Source organism: Schistocerca gregaria, chromosome 1, assembly GCF_023897955.1.
Source record: "Schistocerca gregaria isolate iqSchGreg1 chromosome 1, iqSchGreg1.2, whole genome shotgun sequence".
NCBI classification, from domain to species: domain Eukaryota; kingdom Metazoa; phylum Arthropoda; class Insecta; order Orthoptera; family Acrididae; genus Schistocerca; species Schistocerca gregaria.
This window is the reverse complement of record NC_064920.1, coordinates 961064120-961086815: the sequence shown is the minus strand read 5'-3', so window position 1 is coordinate 961086815 and position 22696 is coordinate 961064120. Positions and strand designations below refer to the sequence as shown.

The 22696-nt window shown below is 40.9% G+C and overlaps 1 protein-coding gene across 1 annotated transcript in view; it reads left to right on the top strand.

Annotated features, from left to right (window-relative positions):
• LOC126310273 (lachesin-like) overlaps positions 1-22696 on the top strand; it is a 1180447-nt gene that overhangs the window by 933280 nt on the left and 224471 nt on the right. The window contains exons 5-6 of the mRNA XM_049992111.1: positions 4896-5024; positions 18478-18615. Of these exons, the coding sequence (XP_049848068.1) occupies positions 4896-5024; positions 18478-18615 (267 nt within the window). The remainder of the gene's footprint in view (positions 1-4895; positions 5025-18477; positions 18616-22696) is intronic.

The window sequence follows — 22696 nt, the reverse complement described above, 5'->3', positions numbered from 1 at the left end:
TGTTCGTTACTGTGGAACCTTCAACGGCCACACGACGATTGCGTGGGACGGTTACTAACCCGCGGAATGCAGAAAGCGCGGTGTTGGATGATGACTAGGAGTTATGGCTGACAAGGAAGGCTAGGACAAGACAGAGTAACAGGTGAACATCAATATGAATGGCTGACAGCTACTATGACCAGCTAAGGCGACTATGCGGGAGAGATTATCACTGATAAAATCCACTATTACGAGGTGAGGAGTGATTATGGCTGACTGACGAAATCAGCTATGACCAGCTAAGGCAACTATGGTATGGGAGAATGATTATTACTGACTAACGAAGTCGACTGGGATTGACTGACAACATCGACTGGAACTCGCTATGAAATCGATTGCAATCGATTAACGAAATCGATAGACTGACGAAATTGCCAGTGACACTGGCTGATGAAATCGATGGTAACTGACTGACTGACGAAACTGACGGTGACTGACTGACTACGTCAATTATGAGTAACTAAGTTGATTATATGTAAAGGATGGAGACGACTATGAGAGGCTGACGAAGACGTGTATGAAAGAATGAAGACTACGATGGTGTTATTACGACTGAAAGACGACGATGACTTATAGAAGAACAGATGGGGTGACATCTTACGTGAAGAGACATATATTTTTGTTTGCTGTGACACTAAAATCGTCACTACTATGTAGAATGAATTATTGTCTGTTTCTTATTTATAATGAGGAGGAGGAGAAATAGAATGAGAATTGCCAGCGATAAATTTATTTGCCAGGAATATCGCACAAGATTTTATTTATAATTGTTTACTTCAGAGTTACAAGAATTTGGTAGCAAAAGATCGATAAATTACCTTTTTAAAATTACTGAAGAAACTCCAAAAACAGGGTAAAAGAGGTCACAGAAGGCGATCAGGAACCAGAAGGAAGTGCAGTTTATACACAATCACTATTTGGCAGGATTGCGTAGAAGATGACTCACTGCATTTGGAGAACAATAAGCTGATATTTTTTTTGTTAAAGTACATTCATAATAACAAAACAACTTAACAAATACGTAAGCAGATTAAAAGGAAACGAGAACTGATCAGCCGAAGGCTCTTACTTAAATCTAAGACACTGTTATTCGACTTAAGTTGTTCCAGGAATACTATTTGAAAAAAAAAGAAATATACAGGCAAAGCAATATCGCTAAATGAAAATTAATCTAATAACTCAAAAGATAAGTTACAAGGTTAAATTATGTCATGGACATAAGGAATAAAACAGAAATACCAAGGCTGGTGAAAGTTACAGCTAAGTGAATGTTACATAGCTTACATGAACAAGGGCAAATAGGAAAATTAATTTTATTTCAGCTGCAAGGACGTTCAGTATCCAGTCACTATAGATTGCTTCAGCTCATTGGCGACAGTGCAACATCTACAGCGAACTACCTGATCCCTAGCCAATAGCCTTTCAAGAGCTAACTTCAGATTAACTGCGGCTGAACTGCCGACTAGCAAAACCCTCAAAACAGTAGTAATTACTGGTCAGATAATATTGACCAATACTGCAACAGATAAAACACACAATCAAACATAGCCTTAATTTATACCCTATTAATCTCTATAAACTAAGCCGGCAAATCCACACAGTAGAAAAAAGGAATATCAGAATAGGCGAACGGCAGTAAATCACCTATTATTCCGGTGACGGTAACTACAAATGTCTGACATGCCAAACATTACAAACCAGCTTCGTTAACCACCTTCGACAAATCAGGTGGTATAAGATTCACAAACTGCTCAGAATACAATATTTTCTCGGCATCAACCAGTTCAACAATATTTATAAGCTCAGGCTGCCTTCCTTGCTGAAAAAGAATTCATTATTACTGGAGCCGCTTGGAACCAACGCCCCACGGCCTCACTCACCATCAAAGGCAAAGTCAATTCCCCGTGTTGTGACCAGTCAGCAGCCACGAGGAGAACTGTCCATAATCACTGCAGTAGGTAATTTACTTTTCCTAGCCGGCGGCGCCGCTTAAATCACGTTCGCCGGCCATGTCCTCTCTCAGTCGGACAGGGAAGTCATAGATATCTCTGAGCAAAGACAGGCGAGAGTAGTAACTATGATAAGCACACTCGCACGTATCATCCATATAGGTCATAAATGTATGATTTGTAATGTTCATTAACTCATCAAAGAGAAAATAATGAGTCAGCGACCTAAACTATCCTTTTCGCTTGCTTAGCGTGCTTTTATGGTATTTCTATCGTAAAGTCTTGTTATCATAGAAAATTGTGCCACACGATATACACTATTGGCCATTAAAATTGCTACACCACGAAGATGATTTCCTACAAACGAGAAATTTAACAGACAGGAAGAAGATGCTGTGATATGCAAATGATTAGCTTTTCAGAGCATTCACACAATGTTGGCGCCGGTGGCTACACCTACAACGTGCTGACATGAGGAAAGTTTCCAACCGATTTATCATACACAAACAGCAGTAGACCGGCGTTGCCTGGTGAAACGTTGTTGTGATGCTTCGTGTGAGGAGGAGAAATGCGTACCACCACGTTTCCGACTATGATAAAGGTCGGATTGTAGCCTATTGCGATTGCGGTTTATCGTATAGCGACATTGCTGTTCGCGTTGGTCGAGATCCAATGAGTGTTAGCAGAATATGGAATCGATGGGTTCAGCAGGGTAATACGGAACGCCGTGCTGGATCCCTCGTATCACTAGCAAGTCGAGATGAAAGGCATCTTATCCGTATGGCTGTAACGGATCCTGCAGCCACGTCTCGATCCCTGAGTCAACAGATGGGGATGTTTACAAGACAACAACCATCTGCACGAACAGTTCAGCGACTTTTGCACCAGCATGGACTATCAGCTCGGAGACCATGGCTGCGGTTACCCTTCACGCTGCATCATAGACAGGAGCGCCTGCCATGGTGTAGTCAACGACGTATCTGGGTGCACGAATGGTAAAACGTCATTTTTCGGATGAATTCAGGTTCTGCTTACAGCGTCATGATGGTCGCATTCGTGTTTAGCGACATCGCGGAGAACGCACATTGGAAGCGTGTATTCGTCATCGCCATACTGGCGTATCACTCGGCGTGATGGTATGGGGTGCCATTGGATACACATCTCGGTCGCCTCTTGTTCGCATTGACTGATCTTTGAACAGTGGACGTTACATTTAAGATGCGTTACGACCCGTGGCTCTCCCCTTCACTCGATCCCTGCGAAACCCCACATTTCAGCAGGATAATGCACGACCACATGTTGCAGTTCCTTGACAGGCCTTCCTGGATACAGGAACAGTTCGACTGCTGCCCTGGCCAGCACACTCTCCAGATCTCTCTCTTTTTTTTTTTTGGTCATCAGTCTACTGACTGGTTTGATGCGGCCCGCCACGAATTCCTTTTCTGTGCTAACCTCTTCATCTCAGAGTCGCACTTGCAACCTACGTCCTCAATTATTTGCTTGACGTATTCCAATCTCTGTCTTCCTCTACAGTTTTTGCCCTCTACAGCTCCCTCTAGTACCATGGAAGTCATTCCCTCATGTCTTAGCAGATGCCCTATCATCCTGTCGCTTCTGCTTATCAGTGTTTTCCACATATTCCTTTCCTCTCCGATTCTGCGTAGAACCTCCTCATTCCTTACCTTATCAGTCCACCTAATTTTCAACATTCGTTTATAGCCCCACATCTCAAATGCTTCGATTGTCTTGTGTTCCGGTTTTCCCACTGTCCATGTTTCACTACCATAAAATGCTGTACTCCAGACGTACATCCTCAGAAATTTCTTCCTCAAATTAAGGCCGGTATTTGATATTAGTAGACTTCTCTTGGCCAGAAATGCCTTTCTTGCCGTAGCGAGTCTGCTTTTGATGTCCTCCTTGCTCCGTCCGTCATTGGTTGTTTTACTGCCTAGGTAGCAGAATTCCTTAACTTCATTGACTTTGTGACCATCAATCCTGATGTTAAGTTTCTCGCTGTTCTCACTTCTACTACTTCTCATTACCTTCGTATTTCTCCGATTTACTCTCAAACCATACTGTGTACTCATTAGACTGTTCATTCCGTTCAGCAGATCATTTAATTCTTCTTCACTTTCACTCAGGATAGCAATGTCATCAGCGAATCGTATCATTGATATCCTTTCACAAGGTCTCTCACCAATTTAAAACGTCTGATCAATGGTGGCTCGTCACAATACGCCAGTCACTACTCTTGATGAACTGTGGTATCGTGTTGAAGCTGCATGGGCAGCTGTACCTGTACACGCCATCCAAGCTCTGTTTGGCGCAATGTCCAGGCGTATCGAGGCCGTTATTACGGACAGAGGTGGCTGTTCTGGGTACTGATTTCTTAGGATCTATGCACCCAAATTGGTTGAAAATGTAATCACACGTTATGTGTAGTATAATATATTTGTCCAATGAATACCCATTTATCATCTTCATGTGGAATATAGAGTTTATTTTCATCCTTGTCAACAAAAAAATAATTATTAGTACCTATATCAAAGAGTTTAGCGAGTTTTAAGACATTTCTTTTCAAATTGGTTCTAACGATTTTTAATTTTCACCACTTGTTCCTTTTGTTGTTAATTCTCAGGCTGTCCTTATATGCGACCCTGCATAATTGTACGCTGGAGAATGATTGGCAACGGGAACTTGCTGTGGTAAAGACAGTGGGACTGGTCGAGGTAAAATGAAAATTTGTGTCTCCTGGAGACAGAATACTGCCGTCCTGCAGAAATTGCTCTGTTGCTACGAGACACTCAGCGTACGGCCTTCACTCACCTGTATCGCGAGCCGTAGCAGAATGCAGACGTGTGAGAGCAGAGACGCGCACTGACCGCTCGTGGCTCCTGTGTGTTGCAGTTGCGAGCGTGGAGGGCAGCGTGTTCCACATCAAGCGCGTGAACCGGCTGCACATGGGCGCCTACCTCTGCATCGCCTCCAACGGCGTCCCGCCCAGCGTCAGCAAGCGCATCATGCTCATCGTACACTGTGAGTACGTCCGTCCACTCTGGGGGCCACCAGCTTACCTCATTCTTAACACGAGATTACAAACCGGGGCGCTACAAGAGCTAAGGATCATCAACGAAATGATTTTAGTTACATTTGTCTCAGAAAGCTGTCGTTAACAACTCAGTAGCGGCTCTAGTGCAATAAAATAAAAATAGTTGTGACTCCTTTTCTTTACTATCAGTGCAATGTAATAGAATGAATATGAGCAGTGACTTATATGAAAAATAAACACACATTAACGCAATGGCTCAGCATTAAAGAGAAATAACTAATGTAGCAATGTTATTAACAGTGCAATGTGTTTCTAGAATGAAATTTTCACTCTACAGCGGAGTGTGCGCTGATTTGAAACTTCCTGGCAGATTAAAACTGTGTGCCGGACCAAGACTCGAACTCGGGACCTTTACCTTTCGCGGGCAAGTGCTCTACCGCCTGAGCTACCCAAGCACGACATACGCCTCGTCCTCACAGCTTTAATTCCACCAGTATCTCGTCTCCTACCTCCCAAACTTCACAGAAGCTCTCCTGCGAACCCTGCAGACTTACACTCCTGGAAGAAAGGGTATTGCCGAGACATGGCTTAGGTAGGAGAGGAGGTACTGGTGGAATTAAAGCTGTGAGGACGGGGCGTGAGTCGTGCTTGGGTAGCTCAGTCGGTGCCGACACGGTAGCTCAGCGTGCTCGGTCAGAGGGTTAGCTTACCTCTGTAATAAAAGAAAAACTGAGTTAATCGATCAACTATGTACTTAACGGGATGTCTTACGACGTCCGCCCCGAGCAGATTAAACGAAGACAAGCGAACAAAAATGAGATTTAAAAAAAAAATGTCGGTAGAGCACTTGCCCGCGAAAGGCAAAGGTCTCGAGTTCGAGTCTCGGTTCGGCACTCAGTTTTAATCTGCCAGAAAGTTTCAGTGTAATATGTTGTTTAACTTTGCCCGACGCGTATAAGCACTCAGTAAACTAGCTCAGTTGTCAGGGGTTACGGAATTGTAATACTCATTTGTTTAACTATTGAAATACCACAGATATATGCCTAGTCAACGTCAAGTTAAAAGTCGTGTGCTTATATCACCAGACAATATTTCACCAGTCCGTTCACGTTACAACAATAAATTCCGTAACTCAAAATCGTGGTTTCGTCTTTATTTCCAATATAAGACAAAAAGCGTAGATTTTGCAAATAAAATCTTATACCAAAACTAGAATCCTGGCATTCTTGCCTAGGATGTTATCTCGCAACTTTGAGAAAATCTGAAAATGAATCTTGTTAAATTATTCGTAGCAACCGCCATGCTCGTAGAATCTGAAAGAAAGATTTAGTTTTCTAAACGGCGGAACATCTCTACGATGACCTAAAAGAAAGTTCTTAATTATTTTTTAAGATGGCGCCTAACAATGAAGTATTTCTGTTAAGGCCCATCTCTGCTTTAGACAATCAAGGTTTAGGATTACAAAATATTTCAACACGGACACAGTTTGTAAGACACAAACAACTCTGTTTTCAGTTTTGTTAAAAACTTACATTGGGTTATAGAGCAAGGTGAATCTTCGTTAAACGCTTCTTACGGTTCACGTCCAGATCATAAGCCGAAAAGAAGAATAGTAATAACAAAAGAGGTCAGAGTTCAAACACAGGATCTCAGTTCCACGGAATAGGCATACATTGTAGCATAATATATTGTTCCCTGGTAAAACTCCCAAGTTATTCATACAATACTTATCGTAAAAACATGTAATCGATACATTTCACATTTATGTCCACCCAGGAGAAACAGTAAACGGCACTAACATCTCATTAATGGCCGAATGATCACGATTACTCAAAGTTACGTGTGCTCCTCATGATCGTATCTAGGAATCTCATCACAGCGCAGGTCTGAACACAGTAGTCATTTAATATGCATGATTCTGTTATAGATGGTGTGCAGTTACCTTCCTTCGCCATTAACTGCGGGAGCCTTTTTTTTGTATTCGTATGTTTTCTGAGTGGTCTGATTCGACCCACCACGAATTTTTCTCTTCTGCCAGCCTCTTCAACAAGGAGTAGCACCTCTACCCTATGTTTCAATATTATTCTGGATGTGTTCCAGTATCTGTCTTCGACTACTAATTTATTTTCTTCTATAGCACCAAATTTCAAATGCTTCGATTTCCTTCTTTTCTGCTTTCCTTAAAATCCCTAATTCACTACCGTACTCTGTTCAGACGCACATTCACAAATTTTTCTCCTCAAATTAAAGCCTTTGCTTGATACTAGTAGCCTTCTTTTGGTGAGGAATGTCCTCCTTCCCTTTGCTAGTCTACTTTATATGTCATCTTTGCTTCTTCCGGCCTTTGTTAGTTTGCTTCCAAGTTAACATTATTTCTTTGCTTCGTCTCCATTGTGTCACCACTTTTGGCGTAAAGTTTGTCGCTAACGTAACTTTCGCTGCTCCTCATTTCCATCGTCTTTCTTCGGTTTACTGGCAACCCGTAGTGTCTGCTCAACAATTCTTCTTCACTTCCAGACTGAATCGCCTACTACCGCTCGATGAAATCCTACTTCTGAAGCTTTCTTTTATTTCCGTCATTGCTTTTTCTATGTATACATTTAACAGTAGGAGCGAGAGACTGCATTACTCAATAAAAACGTTTCGGTTTAAAAGCCACATCACTCGAACTTTCGATAGCTGTCTCCATCATTGTCATCAGGAGTTAAAGTTACTGACTCTCGTGGATGGGACGGTGTTTCGCTTACATGTATTCGCAGAACTCGAGTCTACGACAGCTCCAGCCAGGGACCGAACAAAGTAATGTAGTGCGAGAGGCCAGGACCACATTTGAAACTGTCGCTCCCACCTCCATATAAGCTTTAATCATTCGCCTTTACTTTCGCAGTACAAGACAAAACCCGCCCTCCTGCCCTGTTAAGTGTGTACTCGTGGTCTCTGTTAAAATTGTTGCTGTTTAATTTTTGCTGCCTCATTTAGAATCCTAATATGATGATGCATGAGTCAAGAATTTCATTTTTTCAGTTTGTATTTTATGTCCACTTTCTAGGCTATGTTCAGCCACTGCCGATTTCGCAAGTTCCCTTTGTTTCATATGTCATATGTGATCACCACAACGCGCAGCAAAATTCCTAATGGTATGTCCCAAGTAAATGTTAGGGCATTCAAAGGGGCACCATACACGCCAGGAACTCGAAGACCTACAGTGTCTTCCACCGAACGTAACCTGTTTTGGAGGTGGGCCGTTAAATTGGTTCAAGTCCTTGTCTCCGCAGAAGGCGTCTTTTCTTGCTAGCCGTGTCCTCATGCATGAAAGAAATGCAGCTTGCTTAGTGGCTTCCACCGATTCGCGTGACATCTTTCGTCGGTGGCACCTGGTTGGTATCGCAGTCTCTCCTTTCCTGTAACAATTTTCACCGATCACGCTTCCCAAATGCTGTAGTTCTGATTGTATATGCTCGTCGTAAGAACTAATCTTTGTCCTGTGTACTAATGTATTTATGTCTGGTTTCATTTGTACATGGTGGTGAAAATTATTGGCGTTTCAAGTATTGATTAGTGTTCATAGATCTCCTGTACAGTGTATGATCAAGTCAGCCTCCTGCCTACCGCTAAAAGATCCAAGAACGGAAGCCAGCCATCCCTCTCCACCTCAGACATAATGTTGGGATGGATGCACTTAATGTGATTAATGATCTATTTAAGTGCATCTCCACCATGAGGTCATTCAGTACGGTGTCGTCAACTTACCGCAGGATGCAACCTCACAAAGTTAAAAACTTGCTCTTCTAAGTGCTTCGTGACGAAGTTCGCGAGGGGTGGAGGCTGTGGGAATCTCATTGCTGTGCCATTCATCTCCTAATAGTCGTGCGGGAAGTTTGTTGTCGTCAAGGCACGGCAGAACCGCTTGACGTTCTCAGGCGGAACTTTTATACCGATACGTCCATCGTGCCTTGTACCGGCACCTTTGTAAAAAGTGTCGTTTTGGGCTAGATATATTTTCTTGATGGCCTCAATGACTGCTAGTTAACAACGCGGTATTCGTAGTGTCTCGGTTTGCCTGCGAATAACTCTGCGAGGTGTTTTGCAAATCTGTAGGTGGGAAAAATGATTGCATTGACTTGTGCCTTGAGGAACACCATTCTTGCCCATCTTCGACAATCCATAAAGCAAGGGAGACCTGGCGGCACGTGGTGTCAATTTCTTCACTACCTCTTCTGCCATGCCAGAGTTCTTTAACAACTTCACTGTGTTTCTGACGATGGCCTGTGATGGATCGCGACTAAGCTTTCCGTATCTGGTAGTCTTAAGATTTCAGGACGTTACTGGCATTTTCTTCGTCGGCTGGCAAGACAACCGAGTCCTCCTTCTCACGCAGTAATTGCAAGCCACTTCGTTATTCCTGGCTAATAGTCGATTTAGGTGAATTAGCTTCCGCTAGTAACTTGACGCCCTCATCTGCGTCGCGTGAAAGATGCCCAATGAACTGTGCTATTCCACTAACAGTATTCAATATTGGACGCGGGGTTGATGAAAAGTTATGCAACAGAGCCGACATTTAGTTCTTGGTTGGACAGATTAACAACTGTTCTGTGTGTGGACCTTCTTGGACTCTACGTCAGCATGACTGCGAGACTGTGTTACATTTCATCGCGTCGCGTGAAAGATGCCCAATGAACTGTGCTATTCCACTAACAGTATTCAATATTGGACGCGGGGTTGATGAAAAGTTATGCAACAGAGCCGACATTTAGTTCTTGGTTGGACAGATTAACAACTGTTCTGTGTGTGGGCCTTCTTGGACTCTACGTCAGCATGACTGCGAGACTGTGTTACATTTCATCGCATAGAAAACGGACTAAAATACAATCCGAAAATACTAGTGGCTTGGCCCATGCATCTTCACAATGGGATTCTGCTATAAAGGAGGTCGGAAAAATCAGTAGAGACTGAGAATACCACTAAATTTATAAGAATTTACTGCGAAGAAACCATGGATAACAGAACAACTACTTCTGCAGATCGATGGAAGGAGGAAGCACAAAAGTTTTCAAGAAAATTCAGAAGTACAGAGATACAGGACAGTTTAGAATTCAATAAATAGGAAGTACAGGGAAGCTAAGGCCAAATAGCTGCAAGAAAAATGTGACGAAATCGAAAACGAAATGATTGTCGGCAGGACTGACTCAGCGTATCGGAAAGTCAAAACAGCCTTCGCTGAAACTAAAAGAAAGAGTGGTAACATGAAGAGTTTAATGGGACTTCCAATGTTAAATGCAGAGGACAGAGCTAATAAATGGAAGTAATACATTGAATTCCTCTATGTGGGAGGACTTGTCTGATGAATGATTGAGGAAGAAATGAGAATAAATATATACGAGATAAAGGATCAAGTATTAGAATTTAAAAGAGCTCTGGAAGGTTTAAAATCAAATGACACAGAAGGGATGGATAATACTGTATCAGAATTTCTAAGACCATTGGGGAAACTGGGAACCATTCACGTTGGTGTGTAATATGTGATGTCTGTCTAAGTTCCATCTGTCTTTCGGAAAATATCATCCATATAACTACGAAGATCGCAAGAGTGGTCAAGTGCGAGAATTATCGCACAATCATCTCATGCATGTAATTTGCTGAGATGAATAGTATACAGGATAATGGGAAAGAAAACTCAGAGTGTGTTAGATGACGATCGGTTTGGCTTGAGGAAACGTAAAGGTACCTGAGAGGCGATTCTGTCGTTGCGGTTGATTGATGATGGGGGCAAGACTAAAGAAAAATCAATAAACGTTCATAGTATTCGTCGAACTGAAAAAGCTTTCGATAGTATAAAATGGTGCAATATGTTTGAAATTTTGAGAAAACTAGGGATAAGTTGCAGGGAAAGACGGGTAATATGCAATTTGTACAAGAACCGAATGCAAATTATGAGAGTGGAAGACCAATTACGAAGTGCTGTGATTAAAAAGTGTATAAGGCACTGATGTAGTCTTCCACCCCTACTGTTCAATCTATAAATCGAAGAAGCAATGACAGAAACAAAAGAAAGTTTCAAGAGTGGAATTAAAATGGAAGGTGAAAGGATATCAATGATAAGAAACGGTGATGATGTTGCTATCCTCAGTGAAAGTGAAGGAGAATTACAGGATCTGCTGTGTGAATGAACAGTCTAATGAGTACAGAGTAAATCGAAGAAAGATTAAAATAATGAGAAGTTGCAGAACTGAGAACAGTGAGAAACTAAGCATCGTGACTGGGCATCACGAATATGATGAAGCTCAGGAATTCTGCTACCTAGGCAGCAAAATAGCCCATGACGGGCGGAGCAAGGAGGACGTATAAAGCAGACTAGCGTTGGCAGAAGGGACGTTTCAGGCCAAGAGAAGTCTACTAGTGTCAAACATAGATCTTCATTTGACGAAGAAATTTCTGGGCATTTGAGTTTGGAGCACAGCCTTCTATGGTAGTGAAATCATGGACTGTGCGAAAACAGGAGAAGAAGAAACTCGAAGCGTTTGGGATGTGGTGCTACAGAATTAGATGGACTGCGCTACTCTGAGATGAAGAGGCTGACACCACAGAAGAGAAATTCGTGACAGGCCGCATGAAGGCAGCCAGAAGAAGAAGAAGGAAAAAAAAAAATGCTTGGTACCAAGATTTAATAGGAGTGACACATGTGTATGTTCTTTTTCCTCATGACTACGGAAAGTTATTCAACGTCGCCTTATGCGTGCCGACTAAATTAAAATTTTCGTGCCACTCAAGGAAAGGAAAAAAAATTGCTTTTAAGAATTAATGCATAAGCTTTAAGTCGCCGGCTCCCAGTTTTACTACGATTCCGTATCGCCTTGTTTTAATATGTTGCTTTACCACTCATAACATACCAGAGTACGGCTTTTCATGGAATCTTTTGTAATGGTTGTTTTCTTTCGCATTTTGTAAAACACAAGTTCAAATGCCGGCCGTTGTTGCCGAGCGGTTCTAGGCACTTCAGTCCGGAACAACCTCTCTGCTACGGTCACAGGTTCGAATCCGTCTGCTACGGTCGCAGGTTCGAATCCTGCCTCGGGCATGGATGTGTGTGATGTCCTTAGGTTAGTTAGGTTTAATTAGTTCTACGTTCTAGGCGACTGATGACCACAGATGTTAAGTCGCATAGTGCTCAGAGCCATTTGAACCATTTGAAGGTTCGAATCCTGCCTCGGGCGTGGATGTGTGTGATGTCCTTAGTTAGTTAGGTTTAAGCACTTCTAAGTCTAGGGGACAGATGACCTCAGATGTTAAGTCCCATAGTGCTCAGAGCCATTACTGTAAATATGCTTAAATAGTTTGGTTCCTATTTCGTGTAAACTGCTCCCTGCTCTGCGCTCGTTGGTGTTACGGACACCGCGGGCTACACTCTCCATTGCAGCACAAAATATACGTGTTCTGGTGCTCATTCCACACCTCTTTACCGAGGCAGTCGTCCGTTGTATTTTTTCGCGTGTACTAGTGTGTGTAAAAATTTTTATTAACTTCGATCTCTTGATTATTTTTCGGTATCACACCTGATGATGGGCATGTATTAGCCCGAAACCGGTATTGGTCTAAGCATTGGTAAACAAGAAACACTAACAATTAAAGCGGTATTTTCTATCTACTATAATGCTCTGTTTGGGTTGTACCTCCGGTAAGACGGCAGAAATTTGATTATAGAGCAACGTTTTTGACAGAGGCACACACTTGGTACTGGCGTAGACTTAGAATGTCGAGCAAGTGCAGAGATAGATGCCTGAGGCTTGCAGCGAGGCGGGGGCGTCAGTTTCAAGCGTGATGCAGGCCCCTTGCGCTATCTAAGTTCACTCGGTCCGGTGGCGAACCCGAGCTGCTATGATTTGACAAACTCACATTTCGTGCATGCGTTACTTCGGCCTTCTCTAGAAGGTGCCAGATGCTGATATCAAACCGACATTAGTGGAACATTGTGACAGCACCCGAAGTCAGTCACTTTAATTCCTAATGAAAATGGCAGCAATGGTAGCAATAGCTGTCTCAGCTATTGTTACAACGAGTATTTTATTTGACGTGACGCGAATTGTAAACTTACATTGTTTTATTGAAACATGCTACGGTGACAGACTTCAAGAACAGACTGCATCACAGTTTTAAAGCTTTTTTAACCCAACACTTCATTTGTCAACTTAGATTGTTATTGTTACATCTCCGTTCTTGCACATATTGTACAGGGAGATTATAATTAAAGTTAAACTTTCAAACCGCTGCAGAAATAACACCACTGGTCAGAATTATGTGAAGCTGCAACGGATTATTATCGGAGAAGAGGGAAAAATCATGGCAGAAGAAAAATAAATAGTTACAAAATGTAGCAATAGACGGCATTGTAAGCACCAAATTTAATAGTGGTCGATGACATATGATAAATGAATCATACAACAATGCCTTAGATGTACGTTTGACGTTAAACACACTGTAATAATCAGTGCGTATGGGTCTACAGATGTGATACTGTTAGCTACGTAAGCGCATCCACCACGGCAAGGTTGTATCACATCGGATGGTAAAAATCGGTTTTTGTCCTGAGGCCCAAATCCGCATAAAAAGCATCAATCAAAATCAAATCTCATTATTAATTTCCGTGTGACTGGCTCAAAACATGTTCGGTACTCTGTCCACCGTTTTCAGCAACAAGTTGAAATGGAGAAACAGCATGTTCCACAAGTGATCGAAGTATTTCTGGGTTCACGTTCAGAATGTGTTGTGCAATGCGTGCCTTCAATGCAGCTAAGTTGGCAATCGGAACACTGAAGACAACATCTTTCAGATAGCCTCACAGCTAGAAGTCATTTGGATTACGATCAGGTGATCGAGACGGCCAGGCTGTAGGGAAATGACAGCTGATAATTCTAGCATTTCGGAAATGGGGCTTCAGGAGCTGTTTAACTGGATTTTCAGTGTGCGGAAGTGCTCCATCTTGCATAAAAATGATCCCGTCTACACATCCACGCTGTTGGAGAGTTGGAATGATGTGGTTGCTCAAAAGACACTCATACCGCTTTCTACGATGGTACAAGTAACAAGACCGGGAGCACCAGCCTCTTCGGTTAATAGGGACCTATGGTAAATGATGGCGTAAACCCACACCACACAGCACCTATTCAGGATGAAGTGGTACTGGTTGATTTGCATGTGGATTTTCCGTTGTCCACATTCGACAAGTCTGCGTATTGACATATTCTGCCAGATGAAAGTGGGCTTCCTCTACCCACAAAATCTTCTGCGACCAATCATTGTACACTTCCAAGAGAGCAAGAAATTCTAAAGTAAATGTCTCTCTTGCCGGCAGGTCAACATGAAGCAACTCGTGCACAAGGGTTTTAATGGATAGCAAGGAAGGATGTTTCGTAGGATTCTACGCACTATGCTCAGGTGTATGTCCAATGTTGGGGCAATTCTCCGTGCACTACACATTTGCACACCACCACTCGTCTCCTCCTGTATTGCTGTGGCCACTGCTTTCCCTGACGTCGCATCAATTCGTTTCCTCCCTTTATCTGGTTGCACACCAAAAGAACCCGACTTTTCGAATTTCCGAATCATTTTCTCCAGACCTACAACAGTTATCGGACCAACGCCGTTTTTCAAACGATTCAATGTCCGGAACGTCTTCAGAGCGACGTGTGCACAGTCATCATTCTTGTAATACAGCTTTACAAGCAGGGCGCGATCCTACATTGAGACAGCCACGGATAACGTTGGAGACGCGGAAGGAGGAAAAGCCGCGTACCCGACGTGTTTATACCAACTTCAATGGGTCGTGTGCAGGACAGGTTTCATTCACTTATTCTGACACATTCAGCGCCATCTATTAATCAATTTTCACACTATTTTTTTCTTCTGCCGTACATTTTCCCCCTTCTCCGATAGTATTTCGTTGCAATTTGACTTCAGTCAGACCAGTGGTGTTATTTCTACAGCGTCTTGAAAGTCCTACTTTAATTGTAATCACCCTGTATATTACCCGTTTTTCCCCACAGCTTAATGTTTCTGAGAATGTCGATTATCTTGCACAGTCTTTCCGAAGGCTTTTTCTAGGTCGACAAATATTGTCAATCGTGTCAGATTTGCCTCTTCGGTACCTTTGCCTTTCCTGAGAAACAGACTGAGACTGAGAAAGAAAGAAATAAGCCAAGAATCGTTTGTCTACACTCTACCTTATGCTGGCCCAGTACCTGGTAAGATTGGTAGACTCCTATGGACTACAATTCGCTCCAGTCATTGAAGATATAATGTCAGAGACAGACCGAGTCTCTGAAAGCTGGTGTGTGCAGCATTCCACGCGAATGTGTTACGTCTTAACGTGGACAAACAACAACAGCGAGGTAGGTCGAGGACATGCGAGAGAAACATCAGCAACATACCCGTGTGAAACAACCAAGTATATCAGCTATCGCCGAGCACTGCCTCGAATTTCTTCATGAAATCAAAAACGCTTAGGCCAGTATCGTGATGCAAATGTCGAGTTTGTGGGACAGCGTAATTAGGGAGTCTATCGAAATATATATAACGGAAAACCAAATAAACAGGGACTGAGGCTTCCATTTAAAGTAGACTTGGTGTCCAAAACTCAGCTCATTAAGATTTCACCACCAGAGGTGGAAAGAACGAAAAGGATGAGCGTTACATGTAATATCAGTTAGGGTTCTGAAAAACAAAAGAGTATCAGACGAAGAGAGGGCGTCGGGAGTCGAATTCAGGTATTAAAAGCCGCGCGTAAACAACAGTTCATAATCCGGTAGGGATGCAGGCAGCGTGTACATGCAGACCCATAACTCGCAGTGTCGAAATAGACGACTGGATCGTTTCCAAAATAAATAACTTGAACAGTTAGGCGTCTGGTACCTGTTAAACACGTTGTTCCATAGCGAACAGCAAAAGTTTTCGGTAAGAGCTGTTTACTGTTTAGTGATAGATGAAAATGGCTTACTCTCGAATAAAAAAAATAAGTACATGCCTGGTATTAACTCTCAGCTCTTAACATCTAACAACCGATGGTCATCTAATGAAGTGACATTGAGGGAACAGGGGTGTTAGAGAATGAAAAGAAATCCTTTCGCTTAATGCCAAACATAGACGAAGGAATAATTTTCCTGCCAATATTCCTACCAACAGCACAAAATACGAAGCCCTCGTCATTTGGACTAATGATGGAGGGAATAAAAAGACAGAGATGCTAGTGCCTCTTCACAATGTTCTAGGGATGAAACTAATCGTTCGAACAACCGGTTTTCGGTTACATCGCTTTTTCCTTCACGCCAGTTTAACCTGACTGTTAATACCGCTCAAAATAACCGGTTTCCGAAATAACAGATTTTAAGTTTTTTGTTCTTATTGTTTCCTTAGTAAACGTAGAAAGCTAACAAAGGTAGAAAAATTTTGTCTCCCTCAGTTTCAAGATATACAGAATCAAAATGTTGAATTAAACAGGCATATAAGAGAAAACATAGTCCGTTCACCGTTCGCATCTCTTCTCGAAAAGTGATTAATGGTTGAATACTACAAAAAATCAACAGTATTCTGCTATTGACTCTAATTTTTTTGAAATTGTTGAAAAATCATGTAATCGGGGATAGTTGCGCTGTGTATACATTACGAACAGTCAATGCTAAAGAGTGAAAACGGAGGCTGAAGAATACTGTTTTACTTGTTAATTTGTCCATTTTCAAGGGCTACAAGATAATGGCATATTATGCAGACACAGATAGCAGGTCAGTTACTTATCATTGTTATTGAATGCCATGGATGAATTATTGTTAAGTTTGTATTACCTTACTGTTATCATAATTTCCTTCCTCTTACTGTTTCATAGCAATAGACAGTAGAAGCCTTGTACTTCTTTGCTACGTCACTTCGTAAAAATATTTCCAGACCAAGGTTGGTGCCTCTTTAGAATACAATGAATGCCCGGTGATGACAGCGGCAAACTACCGTATAGATCAGGTGGACTTACGTCTTGCATGATGCACGTACAAGCGTCCCTCAAGCCACAACCCACGCCAACGGGGACATTATAGTCTCAGCAAAGCTGTACTAATTCTTCTGCCATGTGTATGCTGCTTGTTTCTATAGGCATTGTTACTGAAATAACACTGATTGCTTTTCCCATTTTCTATAATAACGCAATATTTCAAAGCAATTCAAGTTTTACGAAGAAAAATTGCCCCTTTTCTTTAAAAAAAAGGTTTATTTAAAAACGAAAAATTTTATCACTGCTGCTGTGGCTGGTTGGTTTATCTGTTTTTTACTCGGTTATTAGTAAAACATAATAATCACTTGCTACAACCGAGACCAAACAGATAACCAAAAAATTCCGGTTATTCAGAACTAAAACACCGTTTAGATTTTAAACGGTGGGCTTTTACCATCCGTATGTTGTTTTACATCCAGGTTTCGAGTTACAATGCTTCAAAACTGCATACATCGATATAATGATACCCCCATACTATCGGAATAGGAGGGGGGGGGGGGTGAGAATATTTTGCCTACGTTTCAATAAGAGTATACTGAACTAGTTGTAATAGGTCGTCCAGTTGTCCATACTAATCCCAGTGCATGGGAGTATTTTCTTCTTTACACATAAATAAATATTTTGGCAGTAGTATTAGATCTCAGACAACATGACGCCAGCAGCGTTGTACCTCCATCCAGTGCCTTAGAGCACACTGAAGTTTGTTAGTTAATGAAATTTACATAATGGGGTTGCATCAAACCTACCGAGAAGGCTACTACAGCTTGGCCTTGTATTTTACAGCCTGTTGCTGTCAGTAAGGCTCGATGCAACCGACTAACATTCTATCGCCTATCCCCAGTTGCAACGTGTGTAATTCCTCGTTGATGACTTTGTCCCGATCGCTCGTGAATATCTCATATTGCTCCCATCAACGTGTGGCCTATGAAAGGTTTGAAATTGCAGTACTGAGTTTCGATAACCCTTGACACTCTAGTAACTGCACGAATGGGAGTTAGGCAAGCATTACACACTTGCACCTCTATCTATAATAATACTGAGAGTGTGACTTTGTTACGAAAGCATCATTCGTCCAGGACATATTAGAGTGTCCTTACTGGTAGCATAGTGGTTCAAATGGCTCTGAGCACTTTGGGACTCAACTGCTGAGGTCATCAGTCCCCTAGAACTTAGAACTACTTAAACCTAACTAACCTAAGGACATCACACACATCCATGCCCGAGGCAGGATTCGAACCTGCGACCGCAGCGGTCGCACGGTTCCAGACTGTAGCGCCTAGAACCTCTCGGCCACTAGCATAGTGGTTTTAATAATCATGGATGTTTAATTGTTTTACGCTAAGAAACTAATGAAAATAATCAAAAATAAACAGATTTTGTATGCTTCCTGTTACTTCGTGGTATCTGTGCAGTTCCGCCAATGATCTGGATCCAGAACCAGCTGGTCGGTGCCTACGAAGGTCAGGAGATGACTCTGGAGTGTCACTCCGAGGCCTTCCCCAAGTCCATCAACTACTGGACGCGTGACCACGGGGAGATCATCGCTCAAGGTCAGTCATCACCTACATTCTGATATATAATTAATAAATAATTGTCAATCAGTTACCCCATTTTGTCTCCATATTTCTACTGTAGTACTGTTGACTGTAAAAGTTCTATTCATCTTGACCATCCCAAATAACGTTTGGTCCGAAAGCAAAATAATGTTTCCAGAAAATGGTGTTTAACTACCCACTGGACATTAATGAACACGATTGACTTCCTTGTAACTTTATTTATTACGAAAATATGAAAATCTGTACGTCTTTTTTACATTTCCTCAAGAGCAACTGAAAAACGGATCACAGTGTACCATTGATGTAAACACGACGTTACTGAAAACGTAACAGAAAATTGGCTTTGACTCACGTAATAGCACACAGTTGTGATTTAGTCAACCGTCTTCAGTTGAAGGTTTGTGTGACCGCACAAAAATTAAGTTAAAGCTTAAATTTCGTTTCAAAGCGGCAGCTCTGTAACGGTGCGTTTACGGACAATGGTTATCTTCGAAATTTTCCTCGATCTGAAGCCGTCCATACTGATTTTATCACTTTTTTCTGCATCTTGTATTAACAACAATTGCTGACGGCAGGTAAAGCTTAAATTCGGATAGCCATACAAGAGGCAGAAATCAGCTGTCAACAGGAAGTGCAAACTTGACATTAATTACTCACAGTTTATTGTGGCTAAAGATGGAGAAGTATTTATTCCACCACCTACTCTTACAATTCCCAGAGATAAAGTGACAACTATTACCCCATACTTTAACCAATATATATTTCATTAATGACGACAGATAAGTTAGCATTACAGTAAACAGTACCCATATTGGCTCATCTAGCTGCGAGATCTGTCCACAGATGTTTCATCAGTAAGCAAGTAAAATGTCAGCTTTTGTACAATTCTTATCAACATCGAATGTTTGTGGCTTGCTTACATAAAATGTGAGTTTGAGCTGTTCATAATATGTTGTATTCTTAAGGCAATGTCTTACAAAGCAATCATAAGGTCTGATCTTCTTTGATTTACTTCACATTTACACCACGAGTGAAGGGCACTGCATGGACGTCAGCTTCCTAAAGCAGGACTGTATAATTGTCAAAACAATTCAAAGAAATAGGCTCTGAAGATCTGAATATTTTAAATGCTGTTAAGCATAAAACATTACAAGCCTGTTATCTAAATCCCTTATAGGTAAGTACAAAGTAATTTAATCCCGTAATCATGTAATCACTGGTTTGATTTTTGCTGGAGAGAGTTACCTTTTTATGTGAATTAAATACTTATTATCGGACTGCAATATTAACTGATTAATATTGGAACGAATCATAATTTTTTAAAATTAAAACAACATTTTCATTATTAATTACTAATTATTTGAAAAGGTGCGTATTCATAGTGATATAAATATTTTTAGATGAACATAGTTGCTGGAGAGAGTTACCTTTTTATTTGAATTAAATAATTATTATCGGACTGCAATATTAACTGATTAATATTGGAAAGAATGATAATTTTTTAAAATTAAAATAACATTTTCATTATTAATTACTAATTATTTGAAAAGGTGAGTATTCATAGTGATATAAATATTTTTAGATGAACATACCTGTGGTTTTAATATTATGTTGTATTATCTTGATCTCTAGAAACAAAAATGTGTTTACTTTCTTTTTAATCGCTCGCATTAAGTTTTAATTCACTATGAATACTCCCTTTCATGTGCTTAGTAATTTAAAATGAAAACCGTATTTTGAATGAAAAAACTATGATTCACTTTAATATTTGCTATTTAACATCTGTGTTTGATAACAAATGCTGACCTGAATGAAAAAGTTAGAAGATATGTGTCACCATCGAAAATAGAATCAGCGAACTGGTGATTAAGAGATTTAACGCTACCAATTTTTTACTTAATTATGTAAAAATCTTTCGTAGATAGTAGTACTCCCAAAAGTAAAGTCGATTTACAAGATTGTTTAGAAAATTGAGAACTGCATCGTGCTACGTTAGGAAATCGAAGAGGGACAGTCTGCAAAGGGAAGCCAAATCACACTAAGTGGGTTAATTACAAATACACTGCGAAGTGTAAGTTTTATGTAGCAAAATAAAGTCACAGACGTACGTCTACTGTTGGCACATGATTTTTAGTACACTTTTAAGTGACTTACTCGTTTACATAAAACGTGTTTATGTTATTACTCTGATGTTTGTAAATACGCCTGAGACAAAAATACTGTGGTGAAAGAGCACGTAAAGAGTATTTAAGTTTCAAAAGTGTTGTCTTCTTTATACAGGATACGTTCTCCGCCAACAGCAAAAAAATCTGCGAGGAATTCTTTCATACCCAGTGAAGTTTTATTTTCGTCCTGGACAACGTGGAAAATACAAGCTAAACGGGATCTCGAGGTTAAAGCGAGTCTAATTTTGAAACTGCTACATAATGAAACTGGTCTTAAAGTGCGTTATCTGCCTCTGTTTCTCTCTTTGCATTCATTATTCTTGGGATCTCATCAAATCGTTTTCCATTAGCAGTTAAATACTTTCAACGCAGAGATTCTGATTAATTACGCCCAAGCTCCCAACAGGCTTCCTGGAAAATGAAATTTACTTGCGTATGCTTGAGGACAGATTCTGAATAGTGCACTTTACGTACAGCGAATATTTACCATGAATGGAACATACATTTTAAGCGTAACTTGGTTGCACAATGTACTTTCATAATCTTCAAAGCTATTTTCTTCCAGAAGACAGGTAATGTCGGACACAGAAATTTGGCCAAAAGTATCTGATGTTACTGAACAGTTACATAGGTTTTTATATCTTCCGAGACATTTACGGTTCAGCAGTTTTGTGCGCAATCAATTCATACTGCTCTTACTGTTATTATGATTGAAAAAACTCACGGCACCATGTAATATTCTGAAATATATTTTACAAACCGGTTTCCGGCTGTTATAGTGTCATCAAGGACAAAAATAAATATTTGAGGTTGCGATGTTGTTGTGGGATGAAAAATTGTAAACCAGTGCTTCTAAAAAGTGTATCAGTTGTTTTCCAATGATGACAGTTGAAGAGGAATTATTCCAGTAAAAATGCTATGTATATCTATTTAGTTTATTAAAATATCTGACACATTAAATAATGAATTAGATGACAAATATCAATTGCTCTGAGAGCAAAAGTAAGTTGATTAGTACATTGCAAGCGCTGCTGTCACATCCCAACGGTTTGGCAGAACAAGATTGTCCTGTCCTTAGCTTGTCTAATATCACAAACAGGTAAAACATTGTAAGTGAGACAAAACAGGTAAGTGAACAACTGCGATTACCAAAAATGAAATTTTGGATAAAATAATTCTGGATATAGGGCGGCGTAATTGTAACTAATACTAAAGTAACTAAACCGATGTTCCGACTGATTTGATACGGTTGTCTTCAGGGCAAGTGAGGGTACAATAACAGAAATAAAGGAAAAGTGGGACATCTGAGCAAGAATGCGTTCTGGATGGACTTATTAACGGTATCTGTAGATATCCTCGGAGTAATGAAGCAACTTAAATCACTCAATAAAAGCAAGACTTCGGGTCCAGACACTCTACCAATTAGGTTCCTTTCAGAGTATGCTGATGCAATAGCTCCATACTTAACAATCATATATTACCGTTGGCTCGACGAAAGATCCGTACACCAATATTCAAGAAAGGTAGTAAGAGTAATTCAGTACAGGCCCGTATCATTAACTTCGATATGCAGCAGGATTCTGGAACATATATTGTGTTCGAATATTATGAATTATCTCGAAGAAAACGTTCTATTGACACGCAGTCAGAATGGATTTAGAAAACATCGTTCTTGTGAAACACAACTAGCTCTTTACTCGCATGAAGTGTTGAGTGCTATTTACAAGGGATTTCAAATTGATTCCGTATTTCTGGATTTCCGGAAGGCTTCTGACACCGTACCACACAAGCAGCTAGTAGTGAAACTGCATGCATTATGGAATATGTCTCTGTGACTGGATTCGTGATTTCTTGTCAGAGAGGTCACAGTTCATAGTAAATGACGGGAAGTCTTTGAGTAAGACTGAAGT